Here is a 21,806-nt window from a genome sequence, read left to right as displayed (position 1 = left end):
GATTTTATTCCCCATACTTCCTTGTGCCCAAGAAAGATGGCGGTTTCTGCCCCATCTTGGATCTGAGGCACCTGAACCGCCACCTCAAGGTGTTGCACTTCAAGATGCTCAACCTGCACACCATGTCCCACGCCATCAAGCCCGGTGACTGGTTCACCACGGTGGATCTGAAAGATGCGTACTTTCACATTCCCATTGCGCAGGCACACAGGAAGTTAATCCACTTCGCCTTCGAGGGCTGAGCGTTTGAGTTTGCTGTTCTCCCCTTCGGCCTGTCGCTAGCCCCACTCACTTTTTCCAAGTGCATGGACGTCGTGTTAGCCCCCTTGTGTTGTCAAGGGGTCCGCGTCCTCAATTATCTAGACAACTGGCTGGTTTGTTCTCACTCGAGGGAGCAGGTTCAGAACCACACAAACCTGATGTTAAGCTGCCTGAATTGGGCCTTCGGGTCAATCGAGAGAAAAGCCGCCTGATGCCAACTCAGCAGGCACATTTCTTCGGACTGCGCCTCGATTCCGTTGCCATGCTCGCCACATTGGCGCCAGAGAGAGTTGCCTCAATATGCACTTGTCTCTCCCTCTTCCAACTGAGAGCTTGTGTCAGGGTATCATTGCCAGAGGCTGTTCATAGACACTCCCCCTCAGCCTCCTCCAATTGAGGCCACTGCAGTGATGGTTCAGGTCTCTCAGGATGCACCCTCGACGCGCTAGCCCACACATGGCCACGCTGTCTCCTTTACATATTCCCACCATTCCCCCTTCTCCTGGTGGTCCTGGAGAAGGTCAGGAGAGAACGAGTGACAGTTCTGCTGATAGCCCCATGGTGGCCTTGCAGATTCTGGTTTTCAGACCTGATCGCCCTCCTCCACGGAGAGCCATGGCAGCTCCCAGTGAGGGCGGACTTGTTGTCCCAGGTACAGGGCATGCTTTGGCACCCCAATCCGGGCCTTCTCCAGTTCTGGGCTTGGCCCCTGAGCGGGAGCGATTGATTGCCTGTGGTCTGTCAGATGTGGTAGTAGCCACTATTCAGTCTGCGAGAGCTCCCTCTACGAGGTCACAGTATTCCTACCGCTGGTGGACGTTTAGCACCTGGTGCCAAGACGGCAGTCAAGACCTAATTAACTGCCCCATCGGGGTCATATTTCAATTTCGACAGGAGCTGTTGGACCAGGGCAAGTCCCGTCCATGCTCAAAGTATATCTGGCAGCCATCTCCGCATGTCATGTCTGGATTGATGGCGAGCCCCCTGGGTCTCATTTCTTGGCTGTACAGTTTTTAAAGGGAGCTCGACGGCTGTGGCCTCCTCGCACCCCTTCACTGCCCGCATGGCACCTTGATGTAGTGTTGGATGCACTTTCCCAAGCCCCATTTGAGCCACTGAACTCAGCTGACCTGAAGCTGGTGTCACTGACAATCACCTCTGCAAAACACGTGAGTGAGTTACCCTGTGTTCCTCCTGAAAGTGCTGTCTCCATTCCATGTCGACAGGCCTATTGAGTTGATGGCTTTTCGTTCTCCTCCCTTCACTTCAGAGCAAGAGAGTCGGCTTCACCTGCTCTGCCCTGTGCAGGCCCTCAGGTGCTATTTGGAACGCACTAAGGACATTCGGCTCTCAGACCAATTGTTTGTGTCTTATGGAGCACGGACACAGGGCCAGGCGCTTTCAAAGCAGCGCCTCTCGCATTGGATTGTGGACACCATTACCATGGCCTACGAGTCCACCGGGACCCCGGTGCCTGAACACCTGGTGGCCCACTTGACTCGAGGCGTTGCCACATCATGGGCCCTTTTTCAAGGCACCCCCTTGGCAGACATTTGTGCGGCTGCAGCTTGGGCCTCACCACTTATATTTGCCTGGTTCTACAGGTTGGACGTGACGGGACCGGTCCCTTCCATTGGGAACCCGGTGTTTGCTGCAGTAGAGCCCCAGTGGCCTACGGGCTCTGGCTCCTGCCTTTCCTCTCCCAGTGTGTCCCTGTTAAGTGCATCCTGATGGAGCTATTTGAACCGTGTCGTCTCTTCCACCAGACTATGCCTTCCAGTCGAGCACCCACGCAAGCTGCTCCTGGACTTGCTGACAGCCCTGTCGTTGTGTTCCCAGCTGCCTCACTGTGTACATAGCTCCTTGGTCAGCAGGTCTGTGGCCCGCTCTGGCTGTGTTACGCCATTGAGCTTCTCCAGTGCCCCGCTGTGTGCATAGTTAATTTATTCACACGGTAAGAGCTGTAGTTGCCCTGCGTTAGCTGTGCTGTTTGGCAGGTGTCAACTGCTCCTGCGTCCCGTAACGTATCTTGTTTGTTTGTCACGACTGTCACAAGCTGGTGTGGCCTTGCTCCTAGCTATGCTAGTAGGGCTGGCGGCCACCGCTTCTGTGGTTGTGCAGGAAGCGCATGAAAAGTTTCCTGCGCCCCGCAATGTATGTAGTTTAGTTTGTGATGACATTATAGAGCTGGTTCGGCCTCGATGTGCTAGCGGCCACCGCTCTGATGTCCCACATGTGGTGCATGAGCTGGCTCCTGTGCCCCATGGTGTATATAGTTAGTTGTATTTTATTTATGTTGTTTGTGTAAAAGCAGTAACTTGTTAATTAGATCAAACATTTGCTTTTTTAGAAAAAAAATATTTTTTTATAAAATACTTTTATATAACTTTTTTTTGTTTGTTTCTATGAAAGAACAGATGTAAGTGTTGTGATGCCACATAATGGGAGTGTGTTTCTTTAAAATCGCCTCCCTTTCATTTTAAAGATGGCCACTGCATGACTAGGGGGAATGGCTGTTGGGAGAACAATAGAGCAGAGGGGTATACGACGAAGCGAGGTAACTGGTTATCCAGGTAACTTCAGGAGTAACTTTGTGAAGTCGGGTGTAACTTCACGATAAACTCGTACTATGAAAGGTCAATAAGTTTTACCCAAGGTGTGCTGTCATAGCAATTTACGCTGCATCTCTAAACTGCTCCGAGCAGGTTATCTTCAATGTTACCCTATATAAGCGCCGCTCTTCCGCCCACAATCTTGTCGGGAAAAATGCTGGCACATTTGGAAGACCCAATCGACACTGGCGCACGGATTGTGAGAGGCTCACTCCGCAAGGTGAGGGTGTTTAGAGACCATGCAACTCCTCTAGCTTACCCTGATGATGTTCTCTATGAAAGATATCGATTCTCATCTGAGGGAATTCAGTATCTTTGCCGGCTTCTAGGGCCAGACGTCTCCAATGCCACTCGCCGGAGTGATGCCCTCACTGTTGAACAGTGTGCCTTGCTTTGCGATATTTTGCCAGCGAACACTTCATATATTCCATCGGTGATGCTGAACATCTGAGCAAGAATACTGTATGCCATGCAGTTTGCAAGGTGGTACTTGCTCTCACTAAACAGCTGGATGCATTTGTTGTGTTCCCTGGCCATAAAAGGGGTCAAAAGATCAAAGAGTCTTTTTATGCGTGTGGAATATAAATAACAAAATGGCTACATATGTCTCCATATTTGGGCATAAAATAGAAAACATTGTGTTTAAGCTTAATCAGGAAGATAGTGAGGATATCATAAGATAGGGAGTTGTCTCCCCCTTATTGGTTCAAACTCACCCTGTCCAGGATATTGCAGTATGTATATAACATCATGTAAGCTCTATGATTTTAGGGAAGTAAGGACAGAGACCTGCGTGTCTGTGTGTATTACTTTTCTCCAAGCAGCTTGAATAAAGACTCTGTTTGATTCAATCTACTCTACAGTCTGATTTTTCTGAGAGCAATTAAAAGGCGATTCTTCAGTGTGATTGACTGTATGCATATCCCCATTAGAGTGCCCCTGGGAGAACATGAGGGAGATTATGTGAATAGGAAGTCATTTCACAGCATCAGTGTTCAGGTATTTGATCATATCATATTTGATCAGACATTTAGGCTAGCCTACATTATTTTGTCCTTAAAACTTCTGTTTATATTCAAGACAATTAAAGACACATTAAGTGGTGATCTTACAATGGTAGTATGTTAAAATGGCCTGAAATCCTTTGTCAGATGACATGTGATCACCATTTAACGGTGACCAGTCTGAAGGCTAGGTGGCCTGGGTCGGTGCATGATTCACGCATTTTTCAGGAATCCACTCTTGGTCAGAGATTTGAACAAGGTAACACAACCACCACCCTATATTTAACACATCATGCTGTATTGTGACAATTTCTTTCTATCGTTCAAAGGGTGTTTTGATGGCCTGCTGCTTGGGGATAGAGACTACCCATGTCTGCGTTACCTGATGACCCACTATCCTGACCCACAAACAAGGGAACAAATGAAACACAAGGGTCAGGACAGAGATGACATTTGGGGTCATCAAAGCACGCTTTTGCTGGCCTGCAAGGCTTACGGGTGCGTGTGGAGCGGTGGAGCATGTGAGGTGGTGGCAGCATGTGTGGTGCTCCATAACATGGCAACTATTAGAAAAGAAAGATCACCATGCCAGCTGCCAATGCCACCAGACGTAATGAACCCAGTGATGTGGGATCACCCAACAGGAAGAGCCGTTAGAGAGGCCACCACAAATAATTTTTTCCACCAATAAGAAAAGACACATGACTATTCTTTTTTGATTTATGTGTTTATTTATTGGCTTTCTCCCTTTCCTAAAAATTTAAAGGGAAAAAAGTTACATATGATAGAGACATGTTGATCAAAGGATGGTCAATGTATAGCAATTAAACTCCCTTCGTAGTACACACCTCAGGGCTTTCTGGTCTGTATGTATGTTTGGTTCTTGGTGCTTGACAAAGACAGTAATGTCTCCCTAGAAGGACTTTTCAACTTTTGGGGCTAATGGATAGTTTCTTTTGGTTTTCTCCTTGAGGATTGAATCACCATCTGTTTTTTTTAATTCAAGATCCTACTTTTGGGAGTTGACAAGATATGGACTTCACCTTTTGGGTTTTTGTTGCTGAGTTCTTTGGTATCTGGATTTACTTTGGATGGACAATCGAACGTTTAGCGGTAGTGGTAAGATCCAGGCATCACTGGAAGATTTTGGGGACTTTGTTACTATTATTTTATTTTTTATTTTCACATAAGTATGAACTTCAAAATTACATTATGAAAACATTGTACTATATTCTACATGGTGATACACCATGATGCTTTCTGATATTTGCCTTGTGTGTAGCCACACTCTCACTTATTAGGTACTTAGACAAGACTTTTTTATTATAAAAGTTTCATTTTATTGAATAACAATTTATTTTGACACTACTGTGTCTTCATCAGGTAGCTACCTGCTTTATTTGGGCCAGCACCTCATGGGAGTGAAGATGCTGCGGTGCATGGATGCTTCTAAGTTACATATATATACAGCTCTGGAAAAAATTAAGTGACCACTCCAAGTTCAGAAATCAATGTTAAGTGGTCTCTTAATTTTTTCCAGAGCTGTATGTGATGGAGTGTACATTCCCAGAGGTGGAGTGGGAGGCTCTGGGACCCTGCGGGTTGAGGAAGGTGCACTAAATCTTGGGAAAGGAGGCTGAAGACAAGGCGGCCATCTTGGTAGAGCCTCTTCAGGCTATAATTGGTTGTGGGCTAATTGGTGTAATAGAATAATTGAATGCACTTGGGGAGAGGTATTTAAAAGCACATGAGGAACAAAGGGAGACAGTTGCAGTTCAAGCATAATACATTTTACAAATTTAGAATTTACACAAGTGTATAGGAGATACAGTAAGCAATATATAAGGTCTTACATTCTAGACTGTAAAAGCTGATAAGTGCAGACAAGATGTTAAGTCAAAGTTAATAGCTAAGGGAGAGGGAGCATAGGGGAAATCTAAATAAACAATACGAGTGCTATTAATGCAAAGGCAAGAGCATGACAAAACATTGGAGGAGGTCAGAGACTCTGCCATTTTGACTTCAGTGGGAAGGTCGTTCCACCAGAGGAGGCAGAGTTAGTCTTCTAGCCCCGGAAGACGGCAGCAGTCTGGCTGCGGTCCCTGGCAAGTTGATTTCATTTGTTGTAGATTTGAGGACCCAGAGACAGGTTCATTTCTATAATTTTTTTCTTTATCAATGAATACACACCACACCGTTTCCACCTGTTCTGCGAGTGTTCAAATTTTTGGGACAATACAGAGAAGGTAATCTATCACGAGTTATAATATATATACAGATGTTCTAAAAGTTGTTGGTACCCCTCCAAAAAAAACAAAGAATATACACTTTCCTCTGAAATAACTTGAAACTGACAAAATTGGCATCCACCGTTGTTTATTCGATATTTAATAGAAATCAGACTTTGCTTTTGATTTTATTTTTCAACATATTGTAAATAATGAAACAAATGAAAATGGCATGGACAAAAATGATGGGACCTTCAACCTAATATTTTGTTGCACAACCTTTAGAGGCAATCACTGCAATCAAACGTTATCTGTAGCTCTCAATGACACTTCTGCACCTGTTAACAGGTAGTTTGGCCCACTCTTCCTGAGCAAACTGCTCCAGCTGTCTCAGGTTTGATGGGTGCCTTCTCCAGACTGGGAGTTTCAGCTCTTTCCATAGATGTTTGATAGAATTCAGATCAGGACTCGTAGAAGGCAACTTCAGAACAGTCCAATGTTTTGTTCTTATCCATTCTTGGGTAATTTAACTGTGTTTTGGGTCATTATGCTGTTGGAGGACCCATGACCTGCAACTGAGACAGAGCTTTGTGACACTGGGCAGTTAATTACGCTCAGAATGCCTTGATAATCTTGAGATTTCATTGTACCCTGCACAGATTCAAGGCACCCTGTGCCACACGCAACAAAGCAGCCCCAAAACATAACCGAGCCTCCTCCATGTTTCACTGTAGGTATGGTGTTCTTTTCTTTGAAAGCTTCATTTTTTTTTTCTGTGAACATAGAGCTGATGTGACTTGCCAAAAAGCTCCAGTTTTGACTCATCTGTCCAAAGGACATTCTCCCAGAAGGATTGTGGCTTGTCAATATGCATTTTAGCAAATTCCATTGTCACAGGAACATCAAGCTGCTTGGAGATGGTATTGTAGCCTTTACCATGCTTCTCCATTCTTTTCTCTCTGATCGCCTCAGACAACTCTATCCTTTGCTTTCTCTGGTCCATGTTCAGTGTGGTGCACACAATGATATCAAACAGCACAGTGACTACTTTCCTCCATTTAAATAGGCTGAATGACTGATTGCAAGATTGGAGACATGTGTTATATAAATTAAAGGAACTAATTAGTTTGGAATATCACTATAATCCAATTATTTATTATCTTTTCTAAGGGGTACCAACAAATGTGTACAGACCATTTTAGAATATCTTGGTATAATGAGCAAAAATTAATCTCTTTTCACAGCTTCTTTGGTTTATTCTATGACATACCAAAGGCATGTAAGTATACATGATGCAATAGCTTTTAATTTCATCACTTTTCAGGAGGAATTAAGCATTATTTCAGTGAGCTGTCTGTATGTGTGTATATATATATTTGCATTTCCAAAACCAGGAGAAAATTCCAGGCCCAGATTTTTGGAGTTTAAAATGTATAAACCAGGGGTCCCCGGGGTAAATTATTTCATAGGCATATAAATAGGAAAAATAAGCAATATGGAAACAAAAATAAGTAAATAAATATCACTATGCTCACTCTTCCGATGGTTTCTGTCTCTCTCTCTCTCAATTATACAACACTTTCAGCACAGCGTGCGCGCCATGGCACTTTGCAGGCGCACGCCTAACCCTGTCACACACTGTTGGACACATCAAACATTATAGTTGACTGAACTCCTGAAATCTTATTTTTTTCCAATTATTTTATTCATTAAACTAGAACCCCAGGCCATATCAACAAGATAATACTAAATAACTAAAATAATAAATGCCTTTATTGTGTATGCATTTTATGTGGAGGTGAAATTAAACACAAACTCATTTATACTGCATTATCAATCCATCCATCTTCAAAAACGCTTATCCGGATGAGGGTCGTGGGGAAGCCGGAGCTGATCCCAGCAGGCATACAGTGCAAGGCAGGAATACACCCAGGACAGGACACCAGTACTCCATTAATTAATTAATTTATTTATTGATTGATTTATTCACATAGTTATTATGTATTGTAACGATACAGACTTTTTGTTTGTCATATCGTCAACGGCAGGAATGACGGAGAGGACGCAGGGTTAACCACAAACAGGAACTTTATTCAACACAGACAGTCTTCAGGCTGGAGCGACTTCACTAATTAGCCGGGCACCCCTATTTATGCCCTCTGGCCCCATGACTTGGTCCTCCAATCACGGCGCCTCCCGTGTTCCAGCCCGGAGCTAAACCTTAACCCCCTAACTACCCCGCTGTAAAACAAGCACGCTCTAAACAGCTCATCCCCAACACACAGAACCCCAAACACACACACACACACACACATGAACAGCATTTGGCTGATTAGCCGTTTACTTAGAACCTAACCGAGCTTGGATCAGAACATTTTTCTTGAGCTCCTTGTATTTTGTAATGGTGCTCAATTATATTGCAGGTTTTGCCGACAGGTTATTGATGAACATTCCTGCCAGGCAGAGTTGCAAAGAAAAAGCCATATCTCAGACTGGCCAATAAAAAGAAAAAATTAAGATGCAGACCAAATGAAAAGATGCTGGAGGAGTGCTTGATGCCATCTGTCAAGCATGGTGGACGCAATGTGGTCTGGAGGTGCTTTGGAGGTGGTAAAGTGGGAGATTTGTACAGGGTAATAGGGATCTTGAAGAAGGAACGCTATCACTCCATTTTGCAACGCCATGCCATACCCTGTGGACAGTGCTTGATTGGAGCCAATTTCCTCCTACAACAGGACAATGACCCAAAGCACAGCTCCAAACTATGCAATAACTATTTAGGGAAGAAGCAATCAGCTGGTATTCTGTCTATAATGGAGTGGCCAGCACAGTCACCGGATCTCAAGCCTATTGAGCTGTTGTGGGAGCAGCTTGACCGTATGGTACGTAAGAAGTGCCCATGAAACCAATCCAACTTGTGGGAGGTGCTTCAGGAAGCATGGGGTGAATCTCTTCAGATTACAACAAACTGACAACTAGAATGCCAAAGGTCTGCAATGCTGTAATTGCTGCAAATTGAGGATTCTTTGACGAAAGCAAAGTTTGAAGGACACAATTATTATTTCAATAAAAAATTATTTCTAATCTTGTCAATGACTATATTTCCTATTCATTTTGCTATATTTCCTATTCAAATTAATTTAATGTATGTTTTCATGGAAAACAAGGACATTTCTAAGTGACCCCAAACTTTTGAATGGTAGTATAGGTATAGTCAGTCTTTACTAGTAAACATGTCATGTTTTTGGTTTTTATTAACTAGGTGAAAATGAGGAACACAAAATACTGAGGCTGAAGGCACTCACCTGAAGCAAAGCTGACGACTGAAAACTGAAAGGTATAGGTCAGTGTAAATCCTTTATCAGTACTGCCATCTAGAGGCAGGTCTTGGTCCATTCCCAGCTAACATTGTGTGTTAGTAGGGTGGTCTTAAGGATCATCATCATCAATAGCACTTTTGCACTCACTGAAATGTTTTGAAGATTTCAGCCGTGTAATTCACTCTGCTATTTTGAGATACTCAGCAGTGCCTGAATGGCATCTATCGAAATCCAGCTGTCAACCTGACTCCTACACGATATTAAATTGGTCCACTTCAGCATGTAACTTATTTCTGTAAAACAAAAACAAAAAAACACAAACATAAATCCCTCTTGAGAAATGAATGTGTGAAATCTCTACTCTGGCTTTAATGCCATTTCCCTTCCCCCCTTGAATTTCATGTATGTGAGGTAACTGAAAAGAACACAGTAGTCACCAGAAGGCCCTGTTTTGTTTTTAAAAGCACTTTTATTTACAGCAGCAGATCCCGAATTGCAACTCTGTATTTTACATTGCATGAGCATAAATACAGTAAGCCACGTCAAAAGGAACTCAACATTATGAATGCACGCAGCAGTATGACATTCAGAATGGTCCGGAAGGATGTAAATTATACACTGATACATGACCTTCAATTCAGAAAAACATTATTTACGTGATGTGAAATGTGTACTATACAAAGCTCCTCTGTGGTAGGCAACTGTATTTCCATGAGCTAAAAATATAATTCAACCCCATCACCCCAACTTAACATTAGATTCGGAGTAATGTGACATACTGTAATATGTACAGTTAGTTATACACAGCATTTCCTTTCCTCCATTATAGGGCACCCTTTTTCTCAAAGCAAAATTGTGTCTACCCGTACAATCGATCTACAGAAAAATGATGTATATGGCCATCAAAGTAATATTCTTACTCTATCATGTATCCATTAGTTAAATAATAATAATAATAATAATAATAATAATAATAATAATAATAATAATATGCTGCACTCTGCATATCATCATTAGGATATATATGTGTGTGTGTGTCTATGGGTTTTCCTAACATTGAGATTGTATTTATCCATGAGTTTCTCATTGAATATCCTCCTAATATCACCCATCTTAATATGGAGGATGTGTGTGAACTGGGCAATAGGATCAACTGTATTACAGTTATATTTTTGTAGGTTTATCTGTTTCAATGTGTGTTTGTGGCTAATATGGTTTAATGCAGTGTCATGGTTTTGCTGTTATGCAACCACTTCATCAAAACTGAACGAAGGAATCGCTGCAAAGTGGAGATAAAATGGTCAATAATTTCACTAGTCAGACATTAACTTTTCTGTTCTACCTCAAACAGTAAAACAGTTCAAGTTTATTTTTATATAATCTTTCAGACAACTATTCAAATGTCAAAGTTTAAAGTGACCGACGTTCACTGAAAATGAACGTGTGAGACCTGAGTGAGTGTTACTTTTGTAACAGATCTGATAAACAATGGGCACAATGCATTTACTCTGGTCTTACACAAATTAGATATGCAAGTAAATATAGTTGGAGGTTAGTACACTTGTAATTAATTTAACAATTCATACATGCGCTTAATTTAATTAATGGAATTCATTTGAGGTAGGTATACATTTTACAAGGGTAACAAGCGGTTTCTTTTGAACCTTTAGCCTAACAAAAAGCATTTATTTTATTTTTTATTTTAGATTATCATACATTCTTGCATTACTGAAGCATGGGTTCTAGCCAGTACTGGAAAATAAAATACTCTACATTCACTTTCATGAAATACGGATATCAAACAGTCCAATAATATAGTTTCCTCTGTGGCATCCGCCACTTTTTAGGCCGAATGAAAATGAATTTCCAGCTCTGACAGCATACATTGTGGAACTACAGGTTAATTGGGGTGGGAACATTAATTAAAAATGTTTGACACACTTTGGTAGTTTTTGCTTTTGGTACTAGTGGCAAGAGTCTATTCAATGCATCACAGTCCATACTTCTAGAAAGCTGCACAATGTGCTACTCTTTCAGGACAGATTTTTAAATAATACAGCCTTATTTACAGAATGGGCGAATTTATGAATGGTTTGTTGAGGAATTCCTCATGCATACATACAGACTCATGCTCAGAAGTTGGACAGTAGCCATGGGTTGTGCCCATAGTACTGAATATTTTGAAAAGACAAATGATGATACAAAATATACATATAATTATTCATATACATAAACAACAACATAACCCACCCCGCTTCACACACACACACACACACCCCCCCAAACCCTCCCTCCCCACCGTTCCTCTCCTACTGCTACAGTGCCACATCAAACAGATTGTGCTGATTCAAGCATTCAAGGCACAGCTATCAAGAAAGCTCATGGCAAACTGTAAATCATAGCACCACAGGTAGGGCAGTGTATTTCGTCATTGATGCTTTTCTTCTGTGACACTTGTGCAATACAATTAAAGTCTACATTTACCCAACTGTGCTTCTGTTTCAGAAAGGTAGTACTGCACTGAAAGGCCCTTACAGCAAGAAGTTATATATACCCTTTTACATTTTATTTTGTATGTCAACTACAGCTCATCATACCTTTCAGACAGCAATAGCTCAGCTTGCCAACATTAAACAGTATAGCAGCTAAAAGATGATTATAGTTTTGAAATACAAAAAGAGGCTCCTCAGTAAATATATACTTAAAAAAAAAAAACGTATTTGCACTGAAATAATTTACTGAAAAAAGCAAACAAAATATCTGTTTATATATATATATATATATATATATATATATATATATATATATATATATATATATATATATATATATATATATATATAAATAGAAAGAGAGAAATAGAAATAGAACGAGAGAGAGAGATTTGTTTTTATTCAACTCACTACTTGAACCTTCTGCCCCAAAACTTTCATTTCAGTGAAAGTGTATTGCCACTCAAGGTTTCAAACCTGACCATTTCATGTTGGGGACAGATTTAAATTATATATTATTTTTATTTCTATTTCTTTATTTATTGGAAGACGTCCTTATCTTACAGGTTACACACACAAAAAAAAACACCTTGCAATTTGCCATGGTATAGGTAGTTTTAACAAAATGTGTGACACTGGAATACTAAGCTGTGAATATATTATGTGGAGATCAGGCTGATTTATAAACAGAAAGGAGACAGAGAGTGGCAGTTATTACAGCCGTAAAATAGGCTGTCAGTGAAGCTGAAGAGCTATCACTTTAACCTGTTATGAAAGTTAGTGCAATGCTTTTTCAATAACTTGTTTTGGCAATGAGGATTTATTAATGTCCTTTCTTCATTCTGTCCTTTTTCACTTTAAATTGAAGATTCATTTAACAGCGTAGTAGTTTTATGAATATATTCTCTTTTTCCAGTGACGAAAAATTATGTATGACACAGAGGCACAGCACTTCAGTAAGTCGAAAAGTATTAAAACATCTAGTGGGATAAAATCTCCACCATGCTTCAGTGGTGCACCCAGATTTTTTTTCTTAGGTGTGGCCAGATGGGGCCACTGAAAATCTTGGGGTGGCACCAGCGGGGTTTCTATAATATTCAGGGGGTGTGGGTGGGGGAGGGGTGCTGCTGACGGTGTTTCGTTCACACTACCGGGGGGCCACAGATGGCATTCGTTGGGGTGGTTGGCATGGTTGGGGCACCCCTGCCATGCTTACCTAAAGCCTTTGTCATTATTAGACAAATAATGCACACTTATATTGCAAGTGAAAGATGCCAGGGTCCATGGGATTTACATACATGGAGTGTCGAGTATTCATCTCAGTTTGAATGTGACAACAATGGAAAACAAATCTGTAAATTCTAAATACCTGAGGATTTATAGATGGTGGGGAAAACTCTAGAATAGTGTTTATTTAATGCTGTGGAGACTGAATAAAACATTATGCTACATATATTTCATGAAGCACTGGCTGAGGAATAAACCTAGAAGCCTATTTTAATTCATGTTCAGCAGTTTTGTTTTGAGTCCCGATGTGAGCAAGAAAGATAGAGAGTGCCACTAACATACCTGATGAGGTACTATACCTTGATGTATATTCAGAAATGTCCCGCTGTCATTTTATATCTTATAATTTAATGCATATACTTTTAGGTCCCAACTACTAAATTATTACTTATTTTGACCAGTTTTTGGGACAAATGTTTCAAGTTTAATGAACTGTGAAGCAGTTCCACTTTCTGTGTACTGTGAACTTTCTGATCTTCTTGCTGCTCTATCATATAATTATGCCTCGGGCTTAAGCGCCCGTGCCGTACCATACCATGCCGTGCTGGACACGTCCCAGAGCTTTTTGTAAAACCAGGCCACTGTAGCAAGGAGGAGCAAAAGGATTGTGGGTTTAGTTTGTGTTTAGTTTTAAAAGCAAAGACAAAACAACACTACGAGCGATATAGCCTGACGTGGAAAGGACTTTTGTGTCTATTTTATTCTTTCTGCTTTACATGATTGTAAACAGCGTAATACATACACATTTCTGTCAAGAGATATTAGGAAGAGCTAAACGTGTATAGACAACATTATATTCAGATAAGCATTACGTTACCATAAAAAAACGTTTCCATGTGGAACAATAAAAATAAATATTTGCTATTTATTATTATTGTTATTATTGTAATCATCATCAAGATATGTGATAGTAGATATGTATTTTAAATGGCTCAACTTGACGCCCTTAACTTATTACTCTTACTACAGATTTGTAACTGCAAACAACACTTTTTGCCGTATTATTTTTAACCAGGGCAAGTTACAGCTGAAACAAAATACACACGTTTCACAATTAATCATACAGTACAAGCAGCTACAATATAGCAGGTTATAATTTAAATAAAGTGTGCACGTTTCAGTCATGGCGTTTATGGATGCAATTATTAAATGTCCTTAATGTTTTAGAGGGAAACCCAGATCTGCTGTATTTATTTATTCATTAATTTAACTTGTAAATGGGCACACGTTAACTAAATCATCTTCATACTGATTGTCTCTGCGAAGCTGTTAAACAACAGACCTGCAAACCATTCACAGGATAACAGCCTGAAACACCGTCCAATTATTCATAAAATATTAATAAAACCGGCTGCTTTGATTATTGTCTTTCAGTTTATTTTTAACAAGTCACAGCACTGCAATTGGTCCTGTGAAATCTGTGTTCGGCAAGTTTTTAATACACTCAGATATTAACTGTAAGCAGTCATTGTTTCACTCCATACTGCTAATAAAACTAATTTATTTGTGATCCCACACGGCACTTTCCTCAGTGGGTGATGGATGCTTATGGCCATGTCTGGCAGCAGATAGTTAACCGGCCACAAAACCCTCCAGGCATTTAAGCCAGTGGAAACAGGGTTATTATACTACCCGGAGAGGAGGCAACCTAGGACTTAAGCCCCAGATATTTATTTTCTCCTATAACAATGCCATCCTGTAAGAGTTTTCGTTTTTTAGCTCCTCCTTGCCAAATGGTTTATTTTATTTCATTATTCATGGTTTATGTATTTGTTCTGTTTATTTGGTTTGTAAAGCACTCTGTGGCTACAATACAAAGGGCACTATTCTAAATAAATACAAATTGATTGATTGACTAAAATTCACATGCTCTTCAGGAGAGCTTTTTCAGACATAAGGACTGGTGGTGAGACACTTACATTTAATACACCCAGTTTCGTCCCCTAACAGGCCAAAATGCTTGTAACTAAAAGAAATCAGGGTGTCATTTTCCTAATAATATTATGTGGTGCTGCAGACCATGCTGAATTAAAGATAATTTATAAGAAAAAGAGGTACGTACACCTATGTGTCCTATTGAGGGGCAGGTTTACAAAGCTACATCTTTGCATAACTTGCTCTATTTGCAGGTCCTTCAACTTTAGTGAGTCAGTATTACTGACCAAGGTGTTTATCAATCCAGTTCTCAGTTCATATTGAACAAAGCAAACCAAATATTTACCTAAAATCACTTCTATAATTTTAGCATGCTACTATTTTCCTTCTCTGCCAAACAGGTCATGTTCAATTATTAAAATAAACAAAAACATACACCTAAAACTCATATTAAGATGGATGTTTAGCATTTCCAAGTCCTAGTGACCAGCACTGTAGCTCTGAATGCATCCATTGTCATGCGGCATATAAGCTTTTAATTAAAGCTAGCCAGTAATGAATTATGCAAAGCATAAGTCTGCACTCCAAAAAAACAACAAAGCAAACAAACAAAAAACCGAATGGTTAGGACTGATTTCTGCAGCTCTATAAACATCAGCAACTTGGGTTAAGCTGTTCAGTTGAAAGTTTCCTTTACTCTTCATCATACCCCCAAATTTCAAAAATGTTTAATTTCTCTTTGATTTTGAGTTGCACTCTTTCAAGAGGTCAAGTCAGTGGCAATCGTTTGATTTCTCTAATGAATTGTTACACTTGCCATGAGTACTAGGTCCGAGGTACTAGAGGCTCAATGATAGCTAGCCTAAATCACCAAGCAGTCACATGATATGGTCCTGGATAAGGGCCTGCTAATAAATAAATAATATGGTCACAGACCTAGGCTTCCAACCTATTTGGACTGCTCTGGTATGTACTGTAATATATATTTTTTAAATACCCATAAATACCTACAGTATTTGCTCTACTGTAGCATGTCATGTGACAGAGCCTCTCACTCAACATGTAACATGTATGGACATGTTACATGAGACAAGCGCAGAATTGACATTTTCCACATTTCTACCTGACTGAGAAATTGACTGAATCTGACCCAAAACCTTCCCAGTATTGCTTCTGCTCAGTTATGAAAGACCTGCTGTTGTTCCGTATTTTGTTTTGTTAAGTCCTAGGTTACTGACAATTTTACTGGGGTTCAATACAAAAAACAAAACTTTGCTGACTATTTCTGAGCAAAGGCAAGTACAAGAACAAGTGATCTTATACAGTAAAGCTGAGCAGCCTGTAACAGTTTGTATCTAATAACCAGGAGCATAACTTAAATGTTCTTACACAATGATTGGCTATTTAGTTTTTGGTATTTAGTTCTCACAGCACCTCCTGAAAGTCTTCATTTGAGATTCTTGTCATCGCAGCTACACTTTTTAGCGGACAAGAGCTCACAGTGCGCTGAAGCAGTCAAGAAGTCAATGCATTAGCCACCATTCTTTTCTTTTTGAGATGGATCTCACACAGCTCAAGCAAGCTCTGCAGCCTGGATTCCCTTTTTGCTTTTAGATTCTGGTTCTCTTGTCTCTTCAACATCGTGTTTAGTTAAAGCAGGGGTCAGGCAGGTTGGAGCTGGAGCACTCCCTAGCGGTTTAAGATTCTCCCTCTTCTTCGTTCCACTGGTTCCTGGGTTCTAGCTCATTGGGGTCGGTCAGAAAGGCCTCTTTCTCTGGAGCCATGGGGTCACCATTTAATGAGGAAGTCTGTTTGTATCCGTTCAGAGTAGTCTCTGTACCTGCATGCCTCAACGCTCCCTCTGTACTGTGTCTGATTCCATACCCAAAGTAGATGATGAATCCTGAGAGAAGACAACAATTGCTCTGTGAACAACCTTCTACTCAATTAAAGAAAAAGAACAATAAAAAAAAACACTCAGACTTCAATTGCACAGCAGAGTGAGCCACTTTGGATTTTACATGATGAAAAAGCTTGTATAGGCGGTACTGATGAAGTGCAAAAGCAGATGCATGTCCATACATTATTTTCAATATCATCTACACATCATCTGCCAACGCACGGTTTACTCTAAAGGCAATAAGCATGACATGTTAAGTATCAGCCCTTAAAAACAAACCGTAATGCAATGGCAGTGCAATTCTCCTTCACGGTGCATGGGCTAAAAATGATCCTTCTTACCTATCAGCATCCACAAAGCAAAGCGTATCCAAGTTCCTCTGTCCAGCTGCATCATGAGATACACATTGACAAACATACTGACGACGGGAATAATTGGCAGCAAGGGAACCTGTAAATGTGAAATGCATAGAGTTAAACAATCAATACATAAGCTGAGTTCCATTCTACGATTGCAGCCTTAATATATTTTTTCTCCACTTGTTCATTACAACATTATTTAATTTTTGTTTGCTTTCTGGTGTAATACTTAAAAGTCAATGAAATTATCTTATACTGAATTTGACATTGAATCAAATGCAATCATTGTGAATAAAATGGGCCAAGATGTGCAGAAATCAATGAAGTGATTACCTGGCAGAATTTGTTCTACATTTGATTAGGACTGTTTAATGGCAGCTACAGTTGTCTTGAGCATTGACAACCTCTCCTTCAGTGCTTAGTACACAGCTCAGTTTATTATCCTTTTTGGTAGACATTAACTACATAGGTATGAGAATCCAGCTGTCAGCAGGGATTTGGGTAAAACACTATTTTGAGGATACTGGTGTTCGCATTCTGTCTAAAGTGATACAGCAAGTGTCTCTATTCAACAATGCAATAAGCAAAAGAGTTATGACTGTGTTGTGTTGATTCCCAACATATGGATTTTACATTCGTTTTAATTAACAGATAAATAAATGTATATTTCATGATACACATAGTAGCAACTTGCAACATATCATTTGGTGTGACTTATGGAAAGCATTGATCTGAAAATCACAATAATAGGGACAGAAATCTTAGCTTTTTTCACAAGCTTTGCAAACTGAAAAGCAAAACTTAGGTCAGGTCATGTTTTTAAACTAAATGTTAAACCTTGAATGTTAGTGATTGTGAAATGCAAATTATCTGCTAAATTACTTTAAACACAAAAAACTGTGACTATTTTAGTCCAAATAAACACAACAACGAAGAACTCATATTTGCTGTATCACAAAGGCTTATTTAGGAAATTAATGAAAATGCTTAAGTTACTACGACAGCAGCATTGAAAAGCCTTCCCTTTATGAGAAGAGTGCTCACATTATCTTCATGAAACTATGGTTGCCCTGGATGGCAGAAAAAATAAATGCTGCCCTTGGCCCTCACCTTAAAGGAGAGTTTGGTCTTGCTTTCCGGCTGTCTCCAGATGATGAAAGTGATGAAAGCACTCAGGACAGCCAGGAAAATGAGCAGCACCACAGACCACGTCTCCATCCCACCCTGCACAGCCACGACGCAAAAGACAAAGACCAGGAGCCCTGCCAAGGACACGAGTGAAGGAGGCTTAGCACAGTGTGGGCACACAGCCACAACTGGCCAGGGCTCAACACTGGCTTTCAGCACGACATGCTCACTCTGTCTGGGTAAAATAACCTCTTGTCATCAATGCAGTCTCTCCAGCCAGAGCAACCAGTCCTGGTCATCATTTTAATTATGCATTACTGTTGATAATCTGCACAAAGTGTTGTGACACATACATCAAACTGACCTTGATTGCAATTCAATGTGTTTATAAATGGATCTAACAGTTATGACTAAAATTAATAAACACATAAAAAGGTGTACTATTATGTTTGTGAAGGCACGCATGCCACTTCAGAAATAACTAATTTATGTTTTGAACTCATTCATTTTTCTTTTGTATTTTACCTGGATTTAAGGCTGAAGAGCCCAACAATTAAGGCCTACCTGCGACTCCACTACAGTTCAGAAATCAGGTCCACAGAATACGTAGGGCTTGTTGTATCCCTCTCAGAAACTAGTGAACTCTATTTTAAAAGGTTTAACGTACACTGAATATGCTGTGAATTATTGTCTATTAATATGTTAAAGTTTGACATAAAAAAAGTCACTAAATATGCAGCATTCTGAAGTCAAACTAAAACAAACAAGTCTAACAATGGGATGCTCTAGTCTCTTGAGAGAGGGTAATATGGAGAACTAGCGAACTGGAGAGTGTGTAAATGAGGTGGTGGTGTATTGTGAAGTTGTGTGTACAGACAGCTTGAATTTCTGGAGGCTTACCAAGGCTGCTGGCACAGATGTTAACTGCAAAGCCAGAGAGGTGGGTGGGATTGGAGTTCTCTGGGAAAAACAAACCCTTTATGCTGAATTTGTCTTCCCCAAAAGGCAGTATGCCTGTCTGAGAATCACTGTTGCTAACCGACTCTGTCAGTTCACTCTCATCCAAAGTGTTGGCCCTCTCGTAGGCCAGACTCGGCTGTTCAGGTTGATACCTAGATCACAAGAGAAGTTCTCTTCAGCATCATTACATAAGCTACTGTGAGAAAAAGACAAAATAAACATATGCTTTACAAATCAATTATTTTTTGTTACCCATTGGTCTGTATGCGATTTTCCATGGCAACGATATTTAAAGAAAGAAAGTGGTAAGGCAAATGCTCTGTTATACATCTCTTACTTGCACTGTATAGGAATATTAATATGAAATATAATAAATACGATCTCAAAAGGACAGCTATTTGGGCTCTGGAAGTATAGTCGAACATGTGCAGTACTAGCATTTAACACCAGAAAAAAATCCCCTGGGAATTCCTGCTGAAAGGGGCTTTCTAGTCTTGTTCCTGGTGAACTGAAAATTTCCCAGGAAATTACTTTATATTTTCCTGAAGTACATGGCTGGGAAAAATACTCCATATGCATATTTGCTCCTGGAAATGAACTGCAATGAGGAAAGATGCAGGGAATTATCACAAAGTGTTACCAACCTGAGGACAAGAACACAGGCCGCAACCAGCGTGTAGGCCAGAAGAGTGCCAATGGACATGAGGTCCACTAAGTCCTTCAGGTCAAAGAGGAAAGCCATGACAGCTGGAAGAAGAGGGAAAGATAATTAAAAGCTGCAAACCATAAAAGTTTGTATTTGTATATTGTTTACATAAACAATGCTTTGTTAAAACACATTATTCCTTGCATTCCTTATTATTGGTGATGAGCATTACTGTTAAATTGGAGATATTGATTAATTTCATTTCAGCATTTATGTCAAATAAGGAAAGTTGCACTTGTAAACTTCTATGGTACATTCTATATCCCAAATGTGGATATGCATGGACTACACTTTGTAATTTCTTAACAATATCCTTCATTTTCTGTTATTGTTTTCTTAAACATGTAAAATATTGCTTGCAAAACATACTATAAGCTTATTTATTGAAGAGAATGAGTACTTTGAATTAGCTATTCATTCTTAGCATAAAACACACAAAAGAAGAATATTCACACATAGAAGTTAAAATTCCAAACTTCCTACTACAACTTTTACCTGCACTAAAAATGTATGCCATTTTGTATATAAAAACTGATTAAAGCCCCTCTCCATTTAGAATGTTCCCGACCTCCCAATTGTTAATTTCATCTATTGGATTATACATTGCGTAAATCAATTAGGCTATCATCTTCACTACTAAACTGACAGAAATTACAGTTGAATTAATTTTAATAGGGACCGCTTCATGACACATCTGCTGTGTGATCGCACAAGGTGTAAGGTTGAAATAAATCACACTCTATAGTCTCCCATGCTGTGCAAAGATTGCAAAAGATAGAAGTATTTCCTTAAAGGTACACAGACACAGCTCTCCAGACACAGTACTGATCATTGGCATTTTACACAAATATTAATACAACAAGTCGTATATATCCAGATCCCTTCAGCTTATGCACACAGGTCACAATCAAGTTTGAGAAACCATGTATTTCTTAATACAGCAAGTTTGGTTTCCTCTTTTCAGACAAACAAGCATAACAAGTCATAAAGGATTGGTTAGTTCCCCTCCAAGGTCATATAGCTAGACCTCCAGCCCTGCCCCCCCCCCTCCAAGACACAATTTAACAAAAATAAAACTATTCAGCATCTTGAAATATCAGATGTTGTTTTCTCATTTGTTCATGAATCCCATCATGCACACAGATACAGTGGCTCTAAAAAGTATTCACCCACCTTGGACTTTTCCCACATTTCATTGTGTTACAACATGATGGATTTAATCAGGAGTTTTTGCCACTGATCAACACAGAAAATGTCCATAATGTCAAAGTGAAAAATATAATATGCAAATTGTTCGGAATAAATTACAAATGCAAAACAGAAAATAATTGAATGCATAAGTAATCACCCCTTTTGCTCTGACACACCTGATTGAGCTGTGCTGAAAACAACTGTCTGTAGAAGTCACAGTATTAGTTGAATGGAGTCCACCTTGTGAAGAACCTTATTCCCCGATTTGCTTTGAATGTTCCTTCGTCTTCATGATGTAGTTTTTTTTACGAATTGTAATAACCAACTGTGGGACCTCCCAGAGACAGGTGTATTTAACCTGAAATCATGTGACACAACTTAATTGCACAGAAGTGGACTCCATTCAGCTAATACTGTGACTTCTAAAGACAATTGTTTTAATCACAGCTCAATCAGGTGCGTAAGAGCAAAGGGGGTGATTAC

The 21,806-nt window shown here is 40.0% G+C and overlaps 1 protein-coding gene and 1 pseudogene across 3 annotated transcripts in view; one reads left to right on the top strand and one right to left on the bottom strand.

The window, feature by feature from the left end:
- The first annotated feature begins 2,756 nt into the window (after window positions 1-2,756).
- Window positions 2,757-5,340, top strand: LOC136747240 (putative nuclease HARBI1; annotated as a pseudogene).
- Window positions 5,341-13,869: 8,529 nt separating this feature from the next.
- The window catches only part of slc7a1a (solute carrier family 7 member 1a), a 37,318-nt gene continuing 29,381 nt past the window's right edge, over window positions 13,870-21,806 (bottom strand). For all 3 annotated transcript variants that reach the window (XM_066699872.1, XM_066699870.1, XM_066699871.1), the window contains exons 8-12: window positions 20,071-20,173; window positions 19,367-19,578; window positions 18,449-18,600; window positions 17,321-17,429; window positions 13,870-16,982 (exon numbers count right to left, since the gene is read on the bottom strand). In XM_066699872.1, coding sequence (XP_066555969.1) covers window positions 16,777-16,982; window positions 17,321-17,429; window positions 18,449-18,600; window positions 19,367-19,578; window positions 20,071-20,173 — 782 coding nt within the window. In that variant the 3' untranslated portion in view covers window positions 13,870-16,776. The remainder of the gene's footprint in view (window positions 16,983-17,320; window positions 17,430-18,448; window positions 18,601-19,366; window positions 19,579-20,070; window positions 20,174-21,806) is intronic.

This window comes from Amia ocellicauda, chromosome 3, assembly GCF_036373705.1.
Source record: "Amia ocellicauda isolate fAmiCal2 chromosome 3, fAmiCal2.hap1, whole genome shotgun sequence".
Taxonomy (NCBI): domain Eukaryota; kingdom Metazoa; phylum Chordata; class Actinopteri; order Amiiformes; family Amiidae; genus Amia; species Amia ocellicauda.
Note: the sequence above shows the minus strand (reverse complement) of the source record. Positions and strands in the feature narration are given on the sequence as shown.